Source organism: Athalia rosae, chromosome 1 (genome assembly GCF_917208135.1).
Source record: "Athalia rosae chromosome 1, iyAthRosa1.1, whole genome shotgun sequence".
Classification (NCBI taxonomy): domain Eukaryota; kingdom Metazoa; phylum Arthropoda; class Insecta; order Hymenoptera; family Athaliidae; genus Athalia; species Athalia rosae.
This window is the reverse complement of record NC_064026.1, coordinates 15476008-15499103: the sequence shown is the minus strand read 5'-3', so window position 1 is coordinate 15499103 and position 23096 is coordinate 15476008. Positions and strand designations below refer to the sequence as shown.

Genomic DNA, 23096 nt, shown 5'->3' with positions numbered 1-23096 from the left:
GCCCCCGAATTTCGGAAATTACGTCATTTGTGATTACGGGATTGTAAATAATTCAAGAACCATTCCATACGAATACCAGCAGGTAAATTTATTCATGTGAGCACTTATTTATAATTCTTTTATACCTACACATTTGAATATCTAGTGATATTTAGTGTTTTTTCTTTTTTTTGTTTAATTATTTGTTTACAATTTTCATTGTACCTACTACCTAACGATAGGCGATTATCGAAGAATTTATTCACCTAAATATATTTCTTTACTTTTGCTGCGCCGAGGTTGATTTTTTCCAGTTTCTTGTTTTTCTTACTTTTTTCTTACTCTCTCCTCTACTCTGTCGTAAAAATTTTTTACAAAACCAATTCGAGCGTAACAAATCTTAAATCACTACTAATACTCATCGTCAAAATCAATCAATATGTGTAACGATTGGATTATAAGTTCAATACAAAATACATGTTGAATGCATTTGTAATTTGATTCGTTCGACGGTAAAAATCGTCGCGTATATGTATATAATTTAAAGCTGAAGATTATATTAATTGAATACATATTGGAAATGACAGGGTGATCGAGTAACCGATGTTACCGTATCGGATCCCCAATGAGAAGATGTATGGATAAATATTATATGGATCCTATGCGAAAAGTGAAGTACTTCCTTTTCTATCGCAGACGGTGTATCTACAATTTGAATACTGCTTTGCTAATTTCACCATTCTTCAGTGCAGCCAACGCCTCCTTGTACTGTGCCAGACTGTAGACACCGATTCCTAATCTCTTGTAATTCAGATACGTGTCAGTCATCGCTGTGGCCAAATGTAGAGCCTTCGGGAAGGTGAACGGGTTTATATTAACACCGACTATGGACAGTTCCTTCATATAGACCTGAAACAAGAAACGAATAAATTTCATATTATTAAACGATAACGTGGTATAATTTCAAAGTTTACTAGGCTCCTTTCACGGTTCGATCGTATCGGCTCACCTCAAACGGTTTGATTTTGACCTCCGTTTGGGGACTGGCGACCCCAAAGATACAAAGACGACCTCCTTTTCCCAGCAACGGTATGGCCGATTCTATAGCAGGACCAGACCCACTGCAGTCTATCGCCAGATCGAATTCTCGACCTTTCAATTCGGCTGGGCTAACGGCCTTGAAGTCCAAATCTAGTTCAGAGAGAGAAGAAAAAAAAAAAAAAAAAAAACAATCATCAACCAATTAAATAGGTGATACAAAACGATTGTTGTTGTTTGATTTTTTCCCTTCGTTTTTGTACAAAAAATTTCCTCAGAGATTCCAGCAAGCGACTATAAAACTACACACGTACGAATATTTACAACCTACTCTCATAATACAAATGAAAGTGAAGCGAAAGAGCGAAGTTTCCAAATCTATAATCTTGAATCGCAATTAGGCTTACTTTCACAACTTTAAATTGAAATCGTACAATTTATTTTACGTATGTTGGAAGAAAAAAAAAAAAAAAAAAAAAAAAAAAAAAACTTATCATACAGCGTTGAAAATTCTTCAATTTCATACGGATATGATAATATTACGCTAATATACCAATAAAACAACCGATCTCCGCTGCTAAAAATAACTCCGCAGAAATAAAATGGTTAAAAGAAAAAAAAAAAAAAAGAGAGAAAAAATCAAAGATCGATTCAGCGACCGGGGTGTGTGGATTATTTTTTTGTGTTTTCTTCATAATTTCACCGACCGACCAATGTTATCGGGAGACCGGCGTACACACACGCACACCGTACGTATGCGTTCACGAATATTACGTCTATCGAATAAACGTATGAGTATTTAATTCTGGCGCGGCGTGCGGTGAATGGATTGAGTTTCGGTGCGTACGCGTGACCCGCGTGTCGTGTGTCCGCACCCGGACGTACGATGTGTCAATCGGCTCTTTCGCACGTGCGACTCAAAAGTTTGAAATAGAAAAAAAAAGAATGTTAATTTCTTTGCGTAACATTCAAACGAATTGCGTACCACACACGTTCGCGTATCGTCGAAACACGAACTGCACGGGCTAGATATGTGTATTATATACGTCAATACTTTTTCTTTTTCGTTTTTCATTTTTCGCTTTTACATATTAACACGAAAAGCTATCGACGCCGTTGTGTTTTACCCAAATCTGAAACGCGTTGTTAAATTTACATATTTGTTCTTAAAATAACCGCTGAAGATCTTTTTTTTTTTTCTCTCCTTTCTGGTTTTACCGAGATATTGTTATTGTTATTTTTTCCAAGAAATTTATATTAAAACGAACGTTAAATTAATTTGAATAGTCAATTATTGTAATACCCCGTAAGCGGGTGCGTGTGCAATTAATGATAATTATAATGACCGTCGAGTATGATGAGGAAAAAACAAAAAAAAAGAAATGAATAAATGAATAAAAAACGATCACTGCACTCACTCAGATTTTCAAAAAGTTCTCTCCGTTTGATCTGAGGTTCGCTTACGGTGACGGTTTTCCTTTGTCCGTGAAGGTGAAGAAGGGAGGACCAGAGGGAACCTATTATACCAGCCCCGATTACTAGGATTCTGGATCCGACGTTTACCGGATTTATTATGTCCCATCCGTGAGCCAAGCAGGATAACGGCTCAACCAATGCCGCCTGATCCAGATCGACTTCATCCGGTACTAAATAAACCTGGAAATCGATCCAGATGTGAATTATCGGTAACAATATGTTCGTGCAAAATGGACGACGCTATTTTTTTTTTTTTGTTTTTTTTTCCCTTTCCCATTCTTCATTCCCTCGTTAATCTGTCGAAATCTACATATTTCGGAGAAAAAATTATTGCGCGATGTTGCGTCAGAATTAAATGATAAAAATAACGTTACGAAGCGTACGACACGTTACACGTAACGCTTCGATAAAATAATAATTTTCACAAATTAAGGTGTCACTTTTAAAAACGATCGGGCGAACGCGCGCCGCGCAATCGACAGCCTTCGAATTGTATCAGTTTTACCCAATTATCGCACGTTATCGCCGAATCCGTCGCGGACTCGATTAATCATTGCACAAAAAATTCGTACGTTTTCGCATTCGCATTCGCATATCATATGTACATGTATATACTGCAAATATGGACTCACCTGTGTTTCTGGGGCAACCGCGTGCGTCGCCCAACCACCGTTACGATAAATTCCTATCGTTTTATGAATACCACCGCGAAGACAAAAGTGATAATTTCCTCCGTGACAAAAATCACAAATGTTGCAACCGCTGTTCGGATCGACCACGACCTTTTGACCGACCTTAAACGACGTCACCTCCGAACCAATTGCTTCTATAACGCCGGAAAATTCGTGACCCAGTGTCACCGAGCCGTCTTGTTTGCAGGGGAAGGAACCCTGGAGTGGCGTAAAGAAAAAGTTAGGTTTTTTTTTTTTTTTTTTTTTTTTTTTTTTTTGCAATAAATTTTCTCGATCGAAAATTCCGAGATAACGTCGATCGTTACGAGGTAATTTTACGTTCGATTCGGTGCACGATTCGATCGGTTTGAATTGGATTTAGTTTTTTTTTTTTTTTTGTAACTATTTTTTCGCATACTTCGATGATGTGTAAATCGGTCCCGCATATTCCAGAGTAAGCAACTTTGACCAGGACTTCGTCGGGGGCTGGCACAGGAATCGGACCCTTTCGTAGCGTAAGCGATTTGGTTTTAGCGTCGAAGTCGAGAAACTCCATTTTAAGAAACTCTTCAACTATGTCCACAGTTTTATACGGCCACTCTGCAGAAGTATGTAAGAGAGAAATAGTATTATAAGGACTTTCACGAGTTGGTTCGACGAATGAACTGAAGTGCAGACAGATCGGCAAGAATGCTTTATAAGACGAGACCTGCTCGACTCGGTATTATAAGGTTATTGATCGATGTAGCCTTGATAAGGCACACCAGCTGCTCATAAATAATAAACACAACAGCGTAGTTATGGCATTTATTTGTCGCCGTTAGAAAACAAATAAACAACGAAAATCAAAAATCTAAAGAGAACCATCTCCCTCAAATTTCGAAATATATCGATAATCCCGCAACTGACGCGTCAACTCGACGAATTATGTAAATTACTTTTAATAATCGAGTCACCAGATTACCTCGATATCGTATTCGATTGTTTTCTATTTCCCGGCTGCAGTTGTTTCGTGTTACCGTTACCAGCTCTGGTTAACGTCAAAGAATGAAAATCACGGGGACACTATTTGAGATGTAGATCGGCATCGGCGTATATATACCTAACGAAGTACCTACAATGTTTGTCGGTGAATCACGTAATATACTCCGATTACATGGCGAGCTTGCATATACAAATCCTCGGAGATACAATAAAAATAATGAGGAAGAGCTTAGCTCCGGATAATTTATTATTCGATGCGGATTAAATGCGGCAATCAGTATCTCATACATCATAAGAATTTAAAACCAGTGTGACAAGAAGATCGAAAAATAAAATAAAAACTTTATTAGAATCTTATTACACTCGATATAACTATGCACACGGCCCGCTCGTCGGTCATCTTCTAAATAAAAGCGCAGTTGCTGCACTTCGTATTTTTTTTTTTCTCGTTCCATTCCATCTTCTCTATTTCTCGAGATAATTGAACTATTTTTTTTTTTCTTTTTTCTTCTGTTTTTTTTTTTTTTTATTCTTATGTAAATTTTCCGCACAATATTATACCGTAACATTCGAAGGAATGATATAGAGGAGATCTCATAAATTAATAAGAGGAAAATATATGAATCGAACTTGGAATATTTCTCGTAACGATAAAATATCATTAGTTTATTTGTAAAATAAACTAAAATACCGCAACGACAATGAGTGCGATCGAGAAAAAAAATTGTTTTTCACTTCTTGTTTTCCCACGTTGGAATAACATATTTTTTTCAACGGGTTTTCGTTCGAAAGAGAAAAAATAAACTCAAATTAACAACGAAACGAACAAAATAAATGAATCAAAAGTCTCACACGTTATGTGCGATAAAATAATGTGAAGTAAATATTCATTTACGTTGAAAACTTTCACTCTCGCTAAAATAGATCAAATTAATAATGCAATTTCTCGTGCGCCGAGTGAAACCGAGATTTTTGGTCATGTCGAAGGCGTACGTGTAGGCATACCTTGTTATATTTAACACCTATTACGTCTCGCCGGCGGTTCTTTTCAAATGTCTGTCCGTATTTCGCTCCTATTATTCGGATTCTTTATTTTTTCATCATCTTCATACACGGCGTAATATTTCAATTGTACCGTCTACAGTACGGAAACTCGGGCGTTCTTTTTCTTTCTTTCTTTCTTCCTTTCTTTCTTTCTTTTTTTTTTCTTCAAATCGTCGACTCGTTGCAGCTAAAAACACTCTGGAGAGAATCGGTTGGGACGCGAATTTATACGGGTGGTTTTGTTCTCGAAATATTGTTGTTTCTATTATATTTGTAGACCGATGTGATGTACAAAACCGGATCATACGTCACTGGATAAGGTCAAGACGTCAATGAGACGTCTGAGTGCGTTACATGTTTAGAATTGGTACATCATCGTCGTTATGACACGGGAGTCATAACAATCATTTGTTTTCATCTCTCGTGTACGCGCAGCGTCCTCATCTTTTAAATGCACTGAATTAAACTCGAAAACAGTCGTGTACATCATCTGGTGTAAAAATATCCTACGTATACGCGCTTATTTAAATCTTCAGCAGTCAATGAATCCCCCCTCCCCCGATATAATTATCGGCGATAGCATTTCCCTTTTTTCGTTTTTCTCTTCGATCGTTTCCATTTCATTTCTTTTCTTTTTTTTTTTTTTTTTTTCTCATCTCTCGCGTCGAAGGTCTTCGATGAAATTTTCCAACTTACGCAACCGAGCGTCGTTGCATGGAATTCTTTTTTTTTTTCTTTTTTTTTTTCTTTCTTTTTTTTTTTGCCCCCCTCGGAATAAAGTTCGAGAAAAACCCGCGGTGTACGAGTACGATAAGGAATATACGTATAATGTGAAAACCGCGGGCCTGCGCACGTACGAAATAATATAGGAAAATAATCACACGAAACCGGCAGCACCAATATAATAAACAAATATCTCTACCCGGTTAATTTCCGTGGCTCATTTATCATATTATAAATAATTTATAATAGATAACATCACTTTGTTTGCTCGCAATTATAGTCGTAAACTGGTAAGACGAATTGTGATAAAGCTAATCCCGGAGGGTTTAGATTACATACGTGGTTTTTTTCTTTTTTCTTTTTTTTTTTTCTCTTTTTCTTTACACGTTATAAATCGTTTCAGTATTATAGGTAACGTGGGAAACGTTTGATTGATTATGAAAAATAATGGAGGGATCGAGGGAAAGAGAACAGAATTACTCCATTGACGATGTGCGTTTTGATTAATTTTCTTCTTGTTTTTTTTTTTTTTCTTCTTTACGTCGGCTTAAAATACAATTAAGACGAGTGCGCGAGTTGATTAAAAATTGACAAAACTTTGGGCCACTTCCACGCAACCGGCGCTCGATCGTGTAACCGCGTGTTGTATAGTCGCGTAAGCGCTCAACGAGAGAGGCAGATTTTTTATGAAACGCATGAGGTGAAGAGAGAAATGAACGGGATACTCCGAAGTGGAGAAAGCCAAACGAATTGTCAGGTGCCTTCGGATCGATCGTACGACAGGTGAGAGCGAATGGGCGACGAGGATTATCGAGGGTATTAGTGGGAGTCGTGTGTGATCAGCTCTTCGCTCGTCGAAAGGGCATTAGAAACGACGCAAATTTGTATCGTACACGTATGACACGAAATAACGATAAGTGTCAAACAACAATTGAACAAATGATAAAATATAAAGTTCCGAAAACATGTTTTTTCCTTTTTTTTCTTTCTTTTCTTCTCATTTTTCTTCAATATTTTTATTCCCATCTCTTATCCGCATCTGACGACGACGAGACGTGTGTAACTTATTTATTAATGTACGCTATGACGCGCGATCCACGATTAACGTAACATCCGCGTATTCTATTTGCCAAATTTCTAGTTTTCAAATGTAATCTGAAAAATGATGATAATTTGAAAAAAAAAACCAAAAAAAAACAAAAACAAATAACAAATAACAAATATTTATCCGATCCGAAAACTGGACCGAATTTCAATCGTAACTCGCGATAAAACTCGTTGTAATACGCACGACAGATTTTACTTCACTATTTTTAGTACGTCATTTAAATTGTCAGGGTATGCTATAAATAGAATTAAGAAATGCGTTAGCCTTCGACGATATTATTGGTTCATTTATCGGGTCAGATATTACGAAACGGGTGTGTGCAAGCTGTGGTTACGCATCATCCGATTCCTCTCGAAAGTACGCGGGTTTTATTTTTTTTTTTTAAATTATCGTTAGAACCTTGCATTCTCCCCTGTCATTATTATTATTATTATTGTTATTATTATTATCCTACCTCCTTCTCATTCGCCCGTTTCTCAACCGGCCGAAAATATTGCGGTAGACGAAAAAAACGGGTGAATGAAGAAAAACTTCAGCCTAAGAACCGGCAACTTTATTTACAAAGATGCAAAGTGTATTTCGTTACAGGCGTACGAATAAAAAAAAAGAGGAAAAAAATTAATTTTCGTAACAATCGACAACCTTCTTTGAACAAATAAGGATAAGAATAAAAAAATTTGTAAAAGTTTCTGAAAATTCGAGGAAAATACTTTTGAAAATAATCGAGTTGAAATACCGGCGAATTTAACACGAGGGGGGCAAAAAAGCGTGTTTTCGAGTGACGTGTATTTAGGTATGTATAATTAGACCTCGGTACAGTGTGTAGATACGATTAAACCGATCGGTGATACGGTAAGAGGATTTCATTCACAATACTCGTTTAATATTAAACGAACCGCGAACTAGGAGATCGTTGATATCGGATGAAAAAAAAAAAACGAAAACAAAGAGAAAAAAAAAAAAACTACCATGCCACTGAAACTTATCGCATGAAGGCTAACGAAGGTCTAACTGACCCACAATTGTCATAGGCCGACGCAATCTTGATATTGAGAAGGAGTTGCGAATCGCTAATTTAATTGGACAGGTCGTCAAGTAGCGATCCTTGGTGTGCGGTGCAAAATTGATTAGCGTATGCAGTTTGTAGGTACGGAGCTACGATGATCGCGTTCGACGTCGCAATTGAATTATTCACGTATCGCTAACATTAACGTCGAGTTGCGAAATTACGAATTCTATATGATACCTCTTTTTCACAGACGCTGCAGGTATGCGAAACTTTCTAGAGAATTGCGGGGGTTCCGATTCACCTGGAGGGTATGAATTTCACCGAACAATCGTCCTTCTCGACCGGGAAGCCCGAAAACCGGAGGTTAATAAGCGCGCACCCGGTTCGAAAGCGACAACTTCAACGGCATGGTAAAACGCCCCGCACCGGTACCCAGCTCGCAGAAACGTGACCGAAAATATTCCTTCCAAAAGTGCAATAAATTCATCATAAATCTATTTCGAAAATTCGACAAATCCCCGGTGCGTTGTGTGCGTAGACGAGGCGTGTCCGATTTCGGGCGCGCGATATTCCGAGTCTCACAATGAGACACGAACGCGAAACCTCGGCGGAGCTAAAAGGTCGTGTAAAAATATAACGGGGAAACTGTATACGTATATCCAGACCGTCTCCTGCAGTTCGAACCTCGAGTGCGTTCAATTTCCGAACAGAGTAACCGTGACGATCACGGGGGTGCCGCGGAGAAAGGGGCCTCTCGCAGTTAGGAAAATTTTCGACAACACTGCGCGCAAAATATTCGAACCGAACGTTGGTACGATCAATAGCTGAACCGAAATTGTTTTACCGATGAAGTTTTCAACGAGGAAAGAGAAACGATATTTCGAGAAAAAAAGCGGACGGACTCGAACGGATTTGCGCAAACAATGGCGAAACAAAAAAGAAAAGAAAAAAAAACAAAACAAGCTCGAAGTTGACCGACCCAACGTCCGTTCGGCGCTGTCGCTGGGGTGTGCGTAGGAGGTGTCACGGCGTTACGGGGTGGGTATCGGATGTCGAGATGCGGCCATTAGTTGCGCATCGGTATAATAGCGAGAGTCATCGATAGCCGTCGTTAGGCCCAATTGTTGGGCATTGTCGGTCGGGCGTAAAAGCCCGATCCTACCTGCAGCGCATTGTGGGGAGTATAATGAGGAGATGCGAAGGTGACGACGGTGGCGAAAATTCCGTTTGAAAGGCAGGAGTCGTTTACATCCCTCGCTTGTTTCGAAGAACGGAATTTCGAGGAACCGCGACCTCGAGGTGCGATTATTTTTTTGCAGGTTTTCTCCACAGCGGAATGATGATACGAGCCGCCCGAAGTTTGCCGATAAACGAAACAAACGGCAGTGGGTTAAGCTACGTGTTATACGTATACATGTATACGTACACAGGTAACTCGTACAACTCGTCGGCCGTTTCTGCAACACGCTAATCGTCAAAAACTATTGTCGTTTAGTTACCGCGAGGGGCTATTTATGTCCCGCTATTATTCGCGAATCGGAACGAGAGCATCCGTCGATCCGCGGTACGCGCGACGTCCCGTTTTTGCCTATTGTATATCTGTGGCGCGTACGTCCGCGGTACGTTCCGGAACTGCGAAGAAATTTCCTTCGAGAATCGTGAAGTTTGCACGGGTGTACGGAACGTGGAAATGACAAGTAACGAGATTGCGATGTAGAAAACTGCGGAGACTACGCGAAACTTGCGACCCAAATTCTTCGCTACCCTGCCGCCGAAAAGACGCCTCCGTAAAAAGTGAAAATAACTCGATAAACCGAAGCGACTCTGAAGTCCAAGAAAGAAACGATTTTGGAAAATCTGAGCCGACTTCCGGTGTACACTCCGCGCCATTTGTGGCGCGTGACTTTTTTGGTTTTGTTTTTTTTTTTTTTTTTCGGTCGTCATTGAAAGTGGAAAAGCGCGAGACCGACTAGGCGACTATACGCGTGGCGAAGAGATTGGGAAAAATTTTCATTTACCGCTTCGACGAAATACGCGACAGTCCAGGCTGTATTATCGCGGTTAAATCTGCGGCATGAATGGCCGGGTCTGAAAACTCATTGATGAAACCGCGCGCGGTCGGTCGGAGCGACGGAGGATGAAAATTACGTTTGATTCACCTGCAGGAGTCGGACGGAGAAGTTCGGGATCGTGAGCCGGGATACGGGAGGTGGGCAGGGAACGAGGGAGCGCCAAAGTTCTCCCGGCTATCCGGAGGCGGCGAGCGGCTAGCGGGAAACCAGGTCGCGAGTGACGTCATGACCCGAGTGCCGTTCATTCAACCCCCGGGGATGAACTGGGTCACAGGGACGAACCGACGAACACCGACGAAACGACCTCTTTGTCCGGGTACTGTACACCCACACCGTCATTCGATAATGGTGTAAAATGTGTATATCCAGGTATTCCCGTTACGCACACAATCGTAACTGCATTCATCCCCCTTGCATTTTCAGGAGAAGCTGTGCCTTACCAGGGATCGACTTGTCGGTGACGCAAGCGTTATCATGCATATATTAATTACGCCCGGGTTCTAAAGCCGCGAGGCCTTACCCGTGTACGCGCCAATCTCCACGAGCTAGGATTAACAACAAGCGATAATTATCGTCGCGGTCCAATGCTGTATACATATGTGTGTGTGTACAAATTTCCGCATGCACGCGAGAACCATGCATGCGCGGGTGGATTTCCTTGAAACCGGCAAGGCGAATTAGCCGAAGAAAGAAAACAAAAGGTGATTCTTGCAGTCGTCATCTTCTTCTTCGGCGTATAAAACTCTCACAAATCGGCGAGTAATTGTTCCGACGAAAGAAAAGGGGGAATTTTTCACTCCGGGTAAATAATTATAAGGCGTGTACAAATACTCGGCGATCTTTGCGTTAGACGCTCGGTACAGACTCGGTGTATTTTTGGATACGGATAACGCGAGGGAAAAAGAAAACAAGTGAAATTCGTCCGCGAGGGAGGGAGGGAGGGGGGACGGGGACGGGGACGGGGACGTCGACAGGAGATGCTTGATACGGGGTTGGATTCGGCATCCATTCTGAAAATCGTCGCATTGATGCTCTCGGGGCCGGTTATATTCATTGAGCACCGTGTAGCCCGGTGAACGTGCATCTCCCTTCCCACCCCCACAACTCGCGGGAAACCGCCGCGCAACGTCTCCTCGGTCCGTATACATGTACGTACATACATACTTGCAACGCAGCTCCGTAAATAAATGTATATTTTCGCATAGTAGCGCCGTGGTGTCGGAATGAATTATTATAACCGTTATTCATTTTTCAAAAAGCAAATTTTCGACGTGAACGAAATTCTCGGAAAAAAATGGAGACAATCGGTGTGGATAATTCAAAAAAAAGTGAGAGTTCGCCCATCTCATTTCGTGTATAACGAACGCTGAGAACCGGGAAGTCGCAGCCGTTAAAAAATTGCAATTTCTTTTCAGATGTGACATTTGGATGATACGACGTTGAATTTTTTTTTTTTTTTTTTCGTCGCAACGCCCACCACCGACAAATTATTGTTTCCAAGTCTTTCCGCTTCCGAGCCTTTTTGTTTATGAAAATTAGAGAGGCGTTTCAATTTTTTTTCTTTTTTTTTTTTTTCTCTCTTCTTTTTTCCTCTTCAATTTTAAACATATGCCACGTATATCTCTCGAGTAGGTTTGTTTCAAAGTCACCGGAAACGTCTGTTACAGATTTCAAAAAATCTTTCGAACGAATTTAGGGGGCGTTACGACGCGTTGTGCGTTTGTGTGTACAATTTTGATACCGCAGGTGTCTGATTCGTTCGGAAATTGTTCGTCTCTCGAAAGGTCGATATTGATTTTGAAAAGTTATTTCATTTTTCTCTCACTTCGTTCATTCATTTCATTCGACTTCTCTCCAAGGTTACCGGTATCTAATTCCCCGTTTGATATAAAAAAAAAACCGTCACGGCGCTGATTCAGCTCCGACGATTTTTTACATCTCCCCCCCCCCCTCCCCCCCCCTGTATTTATTTATTTCAACTTTTATTTTATCGACGTCGCGTCACCGCGCCAGGAAACACGCAAATTAGTACACTCGCATAACTACTAGAGGGGAAAAAGCGATTCGCTATTCGCAAAGAACGGAAGTATTTCATTTCTTCTTTTTTTTTTTCTCCTCTCTTTTTCTTATCTTTCGAAGAATTTTTCAACACCGGAGAAGAGGTTATATTTCTCTACAGACATATTTTGCTATTAGCGTAGTACACGCGGGCATGGCAGTTTTACTTATATTGTCTTCTTCTTTTTTTTTTTCTTCTTTTCATTTTAATATAATTAATTCAGAGAAGGCGCGGGTGTATAATTTAATAAAAACTTCTTCGATATTCCGTCGTCGTTCGGAGTTTTCTTGGTTTCCTCTTCAATTATTATTATTATTGTTGTTGTTGTTGTTGTTGTTGTTGTTATTCACCCCGTACGACTACTGCGTAAAAGTTACCCCGAGTTTTATATTTATATCAGATATCGCGCGTTGGTACGATTTGCCAATAACGAGTGGAAAAAAAACAAAAAAGATAAATAAAAATGTTGCTAAAAGAATTGCACAATTGCGTTGCAGTAAGAGTGAGATATAAATAACACGGACTCCGAATTATCTTTCGAAAGGACGAGCGAATTTTCCAACGCATTTAAAACATGTCAAAAGAAAACTCGAATCGATTTCTGTGCGTAGAAGCTATTGCGTGCACGTGAAATGATGAAATACTTCGGTACGCCATGTAATTGGAGAAATTAAGTTGTATGGAAAAATTGTTGAAAACTTTTCATCGCGTATGAAATAACAGATGATTAATGTTGATAAACTTACTGCGAACGAGGGGTTGAATGGAATTGCGAGGCTATACGGGTGCAGGGCCTTGTATCTCTATGGTTGTGACCCCTCACACCCCATCAGATGTGGATCGCCGACGTGATCGAAAATTTTCTTATTATACTTCAACTGTCAGTCAATCATTCTGTCTATAGTTCTAATTGAAAAATCGTCTAATTTATTATATATTATATATTATTGTAAGTAAACAATTTTGACATATTTAAGTCAAATCAACAAACTAAGAGTTCAAATAAGTATACGTATTAATATACATATACATATATATACTCACATAATATAATTATTGCCAACTAAACGACTATAACTAAAAGTTTTCTAACTACACGCGTAGCTATACTATACACATATACGTATACGCTGTGACTCGCGTTATTAAAAAGTATATCGGTTAAAAAGTGAAGAAAAAATAAATTAAGAAAAAAAACTATATAAATAAAAAAAAAAAAGTAGAAACAGAACGTAGATGAAAAAGAGAAAAAAAAAAAATAGAATAAGAGCCGACTAGAGAAAGAAGTTTAGTAATAGAATAATTTAGTTGTAAAAGTGATGCTGTGGTCTCGCTCCCAGTATTTAAAGACATCAATCCCTACTCTCTAGACATCATCGTGTTTCTTTCTGACTTATTAATACAATTTTTTTTTTCCTTCTACCTTTATTCATTTTTTTCTCTTTGCTGAGTTTTTTTTTTCTTTTTCTTTTTGTATCGCTATTATTATTGTTTTTTTTTTTTTTTTCTTTTTTTTTTCACTCCCGTTCTTTTTTCTTCAACGAGTGGGGGGATTCTATTTTAAATGTGTAAGCGCTCACGGTGTACGTGTACACCTACATGCGTACGCGTATATATCTACGGTGCCGTGTGCACGAAGTCCCTTGTGATCGTCGCCACGTCATAATCATCGCCATCATCGTTGTTCGTACTTAAAACTTTTATTTTTTTTTTTTCCTCGTTTAAACATTTATAATTTATGGGTACGTACATACTTATAAATATCATACGCGCTTTTTCCCTGTACTCAATTCCAATTAGGAAATTCTGGTATGTGTGGTAATATGTACCTACCGGTTTTACTGGGGAAAAAAAAAAATATATATATAAAAATGAACAATAAAAATCCGTGGACGTTTGTTTTATTCGAAACTGTATTCTTGGTTAAAATTATGACTAAGTTCGATTTTCAGGGATAGAAAAAAAAAAAAAAAAATGAATGAAATCGTAAATTCTAACGAAAGTGCGTGTATGTTATACCCAGACATTATAACGGGTGGGATGAATTAACTTGCGATAGAATTGAATTTGCGAGAATAGAAGGAAAATTCCGTTTTGTTTCCGGTTATTTACGACCTACGGAACGACACGTATCGTATCGATACACAATGTATATAACGACGAGTTTATAAACGCCCGGTTCTGAGGGGTTGGAGGTTGAATGGGGCGGCGCGTCCCGTGAATACGCGGTGCGTCGCGACGGCGGCCATCATGGGGGGGTTTCGCGTTGTCCCAATGACCCAGTTTGAACATGGCCCGGAGTTCTAGGGCTCGCTTGATGCAAGGTGAACGGTCTCGTTTGACGTCATACCTTCGAAAATAGGCCATCGCCGCCCCCCCCCCCCCTCCCCCCCCGATACCACCCCCGTTGCGGCATCCCCCGACGATCTTAAACCGACGTAGCTTCCACATGATCTTTTTCACCATGCAAAATCGACGATTCTTCTTCCCCGGTAAGAGTACGTTTAATTATCGGAATTACCCGCACGTTTATACGATTTCCTACGATTCATTTGTACCAACGAGAGGAGAAGAAAAAAACAAAGAGAAAAAAAACAAAAAACAAATTCGTATCGATAACTCGATTGGAGCGCCGATTATACTCGTCGAAGTATAAAACGATTCCCCTCATTCACGATTCGGAAATTTCATTCATAGAAATTTATGAATTCATTCGTATACGCGACGAGATCTAGTTTGTTTACACCACGCCTCGCCACGGATATTGCGTGCGCGTGAACGTACGTACGTACGTACGTGTGCACCGTATCGTTCGTTACAATTATATACGCCTCTCGGTCGACCGACAATTTTTTTTATTTCCATTAATTTTTTCAACCATTCCTTTTTGTTTTCTACGTTACATCAGCAGCAGACGGTTTGACGCTGTTCTGCAGTCGTCTGAAGTGGAGAACGAGTTATTTTAATATTTCACGTGACCGTCGTACATAAATAATTGCCGATGTAGAGAGGAAGTATGTAGGTACAAACGGGGAAAATTAAGATAAAAATTGACGTTCAGAAGTAATTGAAAAAAAAAAAAAAAAAAAACAGAGAAAGAACAGCGTATAATAAATTTTCCGGGAAATTCGACTTTTCCTCATGTATTATATACTGTTTTTATTCATCGTTCTCACCCGTTGAAATATTTCATTCGCATCGTTCGTAGACGGAATTCCCGTTATTCAGCTGATTTTTTTCTTTCATCGGAAAACAATAATTTGTCTATACTCCCATCGAAGTTATTTACTTTCGCAGGATATGTACCAGTCATCCCGCTCGCGCGATGCTCTCATCGATCAATATTTGTGAATGAAATCTTTTCAGGCGTTTTTAACAGACCTACCCGAAGTTTGTCGTCCGCTGCACCGCGCACGCCAACGAACCAGACAATTTTCTTATCCCGGAAGATTTTTTGAATTAAAAAATCGTCCAGTCGCGTACAATCTTCAGCGCATATCTCAATAATTATATACATTTCGCGATTACTCCGTTTTTCCTCGTTTCGTTTTTGTTTTTTTGTTTTTTTTCTTTTTCTCTCTCCCTCCTCCGTTCATTCGGGTGAATCAGAAATTTCTGACGAGTATACAGAGAACAACGGGATGAAATATGAAAAAGAATCCGCACCGACGGTCAACCTCGAATAGATCGGCGCACGTTCCCTCCGACATTTCTGGACTTCCTCTTCTTCTCCTCATTTGATCTGCTATTCCCGTCGGTGACGTAGCGTCTAAGTTTTTAGCAGCTAACCATAGCAACCGCGTGATTCACGGGTCTACCGCGAGCTAACGTCTACGTAGACTGTACGTACTGTACAGCGAACGACGAAGCCGATGACACGAGAGCGGAACGAAAAAAGGTACGAAAAGAAAAAAGAAAAAAAAAGGAAAAGCAAAAATAATCTACAGGAGTCGTCGGCGGTGCAGCAGCAGCCGCACCAACGAAGAACGAATACTCCGTGTATACCTACACTGCGCCCGTGACACAATGTAAACGTGTATCGCACGCGGCGTGTCCTGCACGATCGTTCGAAAAATACCCCGTAATAGCGTATCGCGGGGATGACGAGAGTTAAATTTCAACGCCACGACAGTGCCGGATGTATACGAGTTATCTCGGTTTCGCCGCGGATCGGTTGATATACGGACGCTTCGTTATTCGGTGGCAATTGTTTTTTTTTTTTTTTTTTTTTCAACTTTTCAAATCTTCAAATTTTACAGTCACGTTTCTTTCGTAGCGCAAAAGTCTTCGGAGTTATTTCGGTATTTTTGTGTCGCTGATAATTACTCGCGATAGTTCATCCGACGATCTCGAGCTCCCGAGGACCCGATTCGCAAAATGGCGTCTACCGGTGGTGGTGCGGCGTGAGACGCGTTACAATAATCCACGGTAGGTACGTAACGTGTACGATATGCGTTCGAAGAATAAGAGATTATAACACGGCACTCGTTTCTCTCCCTATTTCCTCGGAGATACAGAGGCGGCGCTGCGGGGGCATACAAAAGATAGGAAGTGGAAGAGGATCGGGAAGAGTGCGACATAGTTATGATGCCCTCGGTATATACCACCGTATCTATACGGCACGTGGACGGGGTTATATGAACGGAAAACGGAAGCAGGAACACCGCTCAATGACGGAGTCCCTGCGTTCCCCCCCCCCTCGCCTCCCTTCCCTTCCCCCCCCCCCCGTTCGTTGGCGATGTCCGGGGCTTCCTGTTCCCTTTTTCCCCCCGCCCCCCCCCCCCCCCCCCCGTAACTCCCCTCTGCAGCAACCCCTGAACGGAACCCCTACAGCTACGGTTAATGGCAGAATGCGAATGGGTTTCTTGCTCAATGGGGAAACTCCGGGGTGCGCGCGCGGCGCAGGATATAAGTTTAGAAAAGCGACAACCCCGTAGCGACGACGTCCGACCCGCTACGATCTCTGTGTACCCACAGCATCCCCATTCATTATTAATGTACATATCGTCATTGATGCGTTTCCGCGAAATTATTCTACAACTTTTATCCCTCGGTTTTTTTTTTGTTTTTTTTTTTCTCTGGGGATATACGATTGAAAGGCGACGCGCCAACGAGATCGGGGATTGCGATTTATCTTCGATCCGCGCACCTCGACACGGTTTCGCGAAACGTGGTAAATATTGCATCGGGAATGAGGTCGGATCTGATATGCAATTATTTCTATAAAATAACTAAATCATGGCAAACGTACGTGACAAATAATTCGCGGAATTGTACGTTGTATTCGTACGATATTGTGCGTTACGTTGTATAGGCATTGGTTTTCCCGGGTAATACAGATGCGGATTAGTTTTCCTAGAAAAGCGTGCACTCTCATAGATATATCGATTGTATTATATGTTATCGAATTTCCCGTATTTATTCAGGCGTCGCACGAGTGGGCGTTATCTCGATGCATCGCGTACAACGGGTAAAAGCTGCAGGGTCGCCTAAGACATCGCTCTCTATTAACGGAGGCTGCATTTTCTTTATTTTCACGTCTGTTCGATTTTTTTTTTTTTTTTTTTTTTCTTTTTTTGGTCATCGTCAACTATCCTATGTAATTTGTACGACGGTCTTCCGACCGCGCCGTTCGAAAAACTTTAAAATGAAAATGAAAAAAAAAGAAAACCGCGAACAGAAGGGAAATCGTACGGATACCTTAGTCATGGTTCACGTTACGAACAGCTCACGCGGTACAACGTACGTCGTACACGGTGATTAATTATTACGTCACCGTAACTAAATTGCGACTATACTGTGATACGTATTCCGGTTATATGTCGTGAAGTATCAACGTTTTCTCGCGAAACGGTATTTCCTAATAAACGTGTATTGTTTGTCGAATATCAAATATCCATTAGATTTCCTCGTTCACGTCCGTTTGTATTGATTATTTTATATCATACGTATATATAGACACGTGGTGTACGACAAATCCGCATTCCCATCGGTAAGTTTACAATTCGTAACCCATATAAAATGATCAAGCATCCGATGTACCGTGAACGGGAAACATTGAAGGAAAAAGAAAAAGAAAACGATCCAAACCAACGACGACAACAACAAAAAACAGGCAGCGAGGGTAAGACCCAGAATTATTCCATTTCCTGGGTCGGGTTGGCGTGGAATGCCCGATATATCGTGTGTATACATACCCATGCATGCGTATCAAAGTACGGTGCATATTGAGAATTCTGTCCCACGACCCTTTTTTCTCTCGTCGTAGACGTAAAGATCGTCTTCTAGTTCGCTCTTGCTTCCTTTTCGCGTAGGCGGAGAACCGGCCGAAGAACAAAAAAATAGAGAAAAGAAACGAGCGCATACAATATGCAGCACGTTCTTAACGCGTGTATATGTGTATGTACATACGTATATAGGTATACATAATTCATTGGTTTATACATATATTTTTATAGGAGTGAAGAGCCGAAGGCAATTAGGTGTAATTCCCACATGTTGGCACGCATCGCGTCGTCTCTGTTCGTTCGTTACGTTGTACACATTCGTTTGGAGTTAGACCGGAAATGATCTCACCGTTGGAGGAAACTCTTCTCTTAATAATGGTATCGGTGTACACCGAGTGTAATTAATTGAGAAACGAGAGCCAACCGGCAATCGAGTCCGCTAATTGTATCCAATGACGATAAGCGAATAGCTAATGAAAACCGTTGACAATGGTAGGAAAGTTAAAAAAAAAATAAATAAAAATAAATAAAGAAAGAAAGATTGGAGAGAAACGAATGAAGAAAAATGGAAGCCACTGTGGCGTGCAGCAGGAAATCGCTAAAGATCGCGATTGGCCACCTTCCTTCCTTCCTTCCTTCCTTCCTTCCTTCGATTGTTCCCACGTCATCGTCTAGATCTTTACAATTTTTTCTCGGTAATGCGAAGAATTTTGTTTCTCTCTTTTTCTTCGCTTTTTTTTTTTATCCGACGCGTTACAGCGACAGTCGAGGTCACGTGTACACCGTGCCTTACGCACACCTGGTACAATTATGGAAAGAGGAGGAGAAGAAAAAAAGAAAAAGAAAAAAAAAAAAAGAAAACGGGGTACTCGCCAAACTGCAGCGGATTACGGTGAACGAAATAACGCTAAACCAACGAAAATAAATTTCGATCATCTTAGGGAGCGGAAGTGAAGACTTGAGTCGCATGTAGGTACCTATGTACATACCTACCCAACTGTGGGATGTACCCTTGGGACCTAAAGTTCTGAGAAACGGGCGGTCGAACCAACCCCGTGCTCTCAGTCGTGTTCGTATTCCTATTCCTAGTTGAGGTTACCGATGGTTAAAATCTGTTCTTTCCTTATTATTGTCCGCAGGCATCCCAGCACGCCCGTCTTACGGTGTGTTCTTTGTTTGCTCTATTGTCCGTTATTCTATGGGGGAATTTCGTGGAGCTGTTGCGTAGATTTGTTTTTTGACTGTACACGTACGTGTGTGAAATGATCGTCGATTTTTTTGTGCGAAAAATCGGGTCGCGTGACCCCAGAGCACCGAAAAATCGAAAGCGTGAAAGACTTCTTTTTTTTTTTTTAAGCAATATTTCATTCCCGCGATAGAACAGAGAAAAAAAAGAAAAAAGTAAAAAGACCGTTGACCGTACAAGAACAATAACAAAGCGGGAACGTATGGGTGCGATTCGTACTTATATGTAGATGCTTATTAAAAATCATAATATTTCGCGTTCGTTAACTCGCCGCAGTAGAAATAAACGAGCGATGAGACAGCGTGAATGTACATACGTACGTACATTCATGTTTACGGTTTAACATAATCGGGTTAATAAATCAAGAACTCGAATTCCGAATATAAATCCGAAAACCGAGAGAAATAAGAGATGTGCATAAAATCGTCGGTTTATGGTTGTTTCACGAGTTCTGCATGACGAATGACGTTTTTTGAGGAATATTTTTCTTCTCTGATTTTTTTTTTTTTTTTCGTTGCGCTTTCGTACCGATTTTTCTTCCATTATTTTCTCGTATTTCATTTTATTTTATTACAGATTTGATTTTTTTTTGTTTTTTTTTTTTTTTTTATTTCGTTTCTTCGGTTCCGTTAATACCGGCAATATAACCTATTCTTAGAAGCGAGGATGTGCAGCAGGGGGCCCAACGGCTTCCGCTCCATTCAGGGATTCCTGTTTATTTATGCTACGTCAGCCGCTCTTTCGTACGGCAAAATTTGCAAGACTCCTCCTTTATACCTGAACCGTGTACCGACAAAAATAATACTACATCACTACCGGGAAACGGTCGTCAACTGTTTCTCGCATATTTTATTCGGATATAAATTCACGCGGACGTAGAACTGGAGTGAATCGCAAAAATGACACACGTGTACGTAACATCCGAAAACAGGTCCTACGACTCCTCCTCCTAATGGCGCGTCATCTGGACCGCGCGGATGCAAAACTGAGGTATAAATCGAACGATCGAACGAACAAAGACGTAAGAAATCGGCGGCCGACCCCGAAGGGTCGATTAATTGTACATTGTAAAGAAAAATAGAGTAGATAAAGAAATTGGAACGTATACGTACGTTGAACAGTAGAGGCCGGTCGCTGTAATAGAAGCGAGCCGAAGGGACGACCTTCCGGTCTTTTATTACAATGATCGTACGTAGCCGTATGCACCGTATAAAGCGATACCGCGCGGTGTAATCCGGTTATCCATTAATACGGTATAACGATTGTCGTGCATTTATGCGAAGCGCGTCCGCGAATGAAGGCCGTTCGCCGTTTCGTGCTTATACGCGGAGTTACATAGGTGTATAGGAATTACCGTAGAGAGCGAATCACACTTGACCGGAACCGGACGTGACGTCTGCGATCGGTTAACGTTAACGGCGCGCGGTGTAGAAAAATGAAGTAAAATAAAAGAAATAAAAATCTAAAAAAAAAAAAAACCCGAACACGAAAAAGAAAGAAAAAATTTGCAATATCGCTCTCTATATGTATGTATGTAACCGAGTTAGCCGGTTTTAGGTGTATGTAACATATACATATGTATATACACACCATATCTCTCTACACACACATAGGTAGTACATAATAATATCCGCGGTTGCTTACGTATAGTAGTATATAAACACCCGGATGTTTGCTAAATTTCTACGTTTAACGACGCTCGTTTGGTCATTTCTCTGCGTATAAGAGCCAGGCCATCCGCGTCATAGCGAAGGATGTATAAAATCATCGCGTTATACGCCGGCGAACGAGGTATACAGGGTGTCAATTTTCTTGCGAACTTTTCTACCATCGTGTGGAAAAGGAGAGTTGAAATAAAATGGAGGGGTAAAGGTGAACTTTTTTTCTCTAATTAGATCATGAATAGGTATACGTATGGTATGCTATGAATCTTCTTCACCCACACACCGGACTTAAAAGCTTTGAACTAAATCAAAGCGCTACCGCGCGTCATGGCCGTATACCTAAACGTATACCTATACCTGTACATGTGTGCGGCGCACTTGAGCTTTCAGGTGTCTATATACCGGTCCGTAAGTAGATCGTGCCCCGCGGTGGCGTCGAAAAAAAAATCCCGCGGATAAGGGAGGGCGAAATAATTATATTCTAACCATATTCAAATTTACCCAATGAATATCTCGCTTTCGCGACCATCCCGTCTCTTACACCGTCCCCTCCCCTCCCGTGTAATCACGTGATCGAGATTACATCAGAAGACGGTATGTCATGAACTGTATCCAGCAACCGATATAAATTCTTATCTCGATAAGGAAACGTCCGCCACCTTGCTCCCCTTCCCCCCTTCCCCCTTCCCCACCCCCCCGTCCTTGAGACGAAACGCATCATACTCTGCATGTTTCATGTACACGTATTTCTTTTGTTTGAATTTGATTATAACCCTAGCCTTATCTTATCGTCATATCATTACACGCGCACATTCACGTGTGAACCCAGTGGACGGTGTGTAGGTAGAACATTACTACACCGGAAACGAACATTTCCGGTACGTTTATATGGAACAAACCGCTTGATTTTCAAGAAGACGACGAGCGCACCGGTATACGTAGAACGTGTAATTTTTCACACCGATATATCAACGATACGCTAGCGTACGATGTGGACCGAAAACCATGAGATAGATAGATCATTTATCGATGACGCGGTCTTTTCGGACTCCGGGTACGTAGGCGATTTTGATGACGATAATTATAATAATTGAAATTTGACGTGCGCGACGTTGTTATGTCGGGTATGAAATTCACGCCCACGTGTGTGGTATATATTATATATAGATATAATGACATTATTTCTATATATATATATATATATATATAATATTCATCCATGTATATATAGATAGATGAATATTATATTATATTACACTCGTGCGTAATGAACGCTGACTTTGACATTATAGGTTCATCGCTGCATTGGTTGGTTGACCGTGCCGTACTCTCGATCAAGGGGATGATGGAAAGGGTCCGCGAAAGGCACTTATACGTGTTACGTCTATAAGTGTAAGTACATGAGCGTGTAAATATACACACGTATACCGTACACTTATATATATCTGTATATATGTATATATATATATATATATATATATATACAGATATATACCACGAGGCACCCTCGTGTATTCGAAAGTGCGCGTGGGTGCCCTTAGTATTTCAATACTTTGTACCGCTCTCAACACGACATGCGGACTCCCCGATGTGACGACGAATCTATAACACGTCGACGTCGGCCACCGAAGGGGGGGCGAGGGGCGACGGAGACGTCGATACGCTCCCCGTAACACGAGGGTAAAATTCAACAATAGGAAATTTCTTCGACTGTTTCTTCGACGTCATTAATCGATCGTTGTACACGTTCGATAATTAGACGATGAGCGATTTGAAAAATCTCACCCGTACGCGCG

The 23096-nt window shown here is 40.8% G+C and overlaps 1 protein-coding gene and 1 long non-coding RNA gene across 4 annotated transcripts; one reads left to right on the top strand and one right to left on the bottom strand.

Moving 5' to 3' along the window:
- Positions 1-62: 62 nt before the first annotated feature.
- LOC105690587 (sorbitol dehydrogenase-like) lies at positions 63-13358 on the bottom strand. 3 transcript variants are annotated; one of them, XM_020855072.2, is made up of 7 exons: positions 13208-13358; positions 12910-13061; positions 3583-3764; positions 3126-3383; positions 2436-2673; positions 989-1170; positions 63-888 (listed from the first exon to the last, which is right to left on the bottom strand). In XM_020855072.2, the coding sequence occupies exons 3-7, from the start codon at positions 3718-3720 to the stop codon at positions 685-687; spliced, it is 1020 nt and encodes a 339-aa protein (XP_020710731.2). In that variant the 5' UTR covers positions 3721-3764; positions 12910-13061; positions 13208-13358; the 3' UTR covers positions 63-684. The 3 variants fall into 3 exon arrangements, with proteins under 3 accessions (XP_020710731.2, XP_012263938.2, XP_012263937.2); XM_012408515.3 differs by lacking the exons at positions 12910-13061; positions 13208-13358 and adding an exon at positions 5154-5716; XM_012408514.3 differs by lacking the exons at positions 12910-13061; positions 13208-13358 and adding an exon at positions 4129-4585.
- Positions 10278-11007, top strand: LOC125502212. Its single transcript, XR_007280062.1, has 2 exons — positions 10278-10420; positions 10528-11007. It is a non-coding gene; the product is annotated as an uncharacterized LOC125502212 (long non-coding RNA).
- Positions 13359-23096: the final 9738 nt, after the last annotated feature.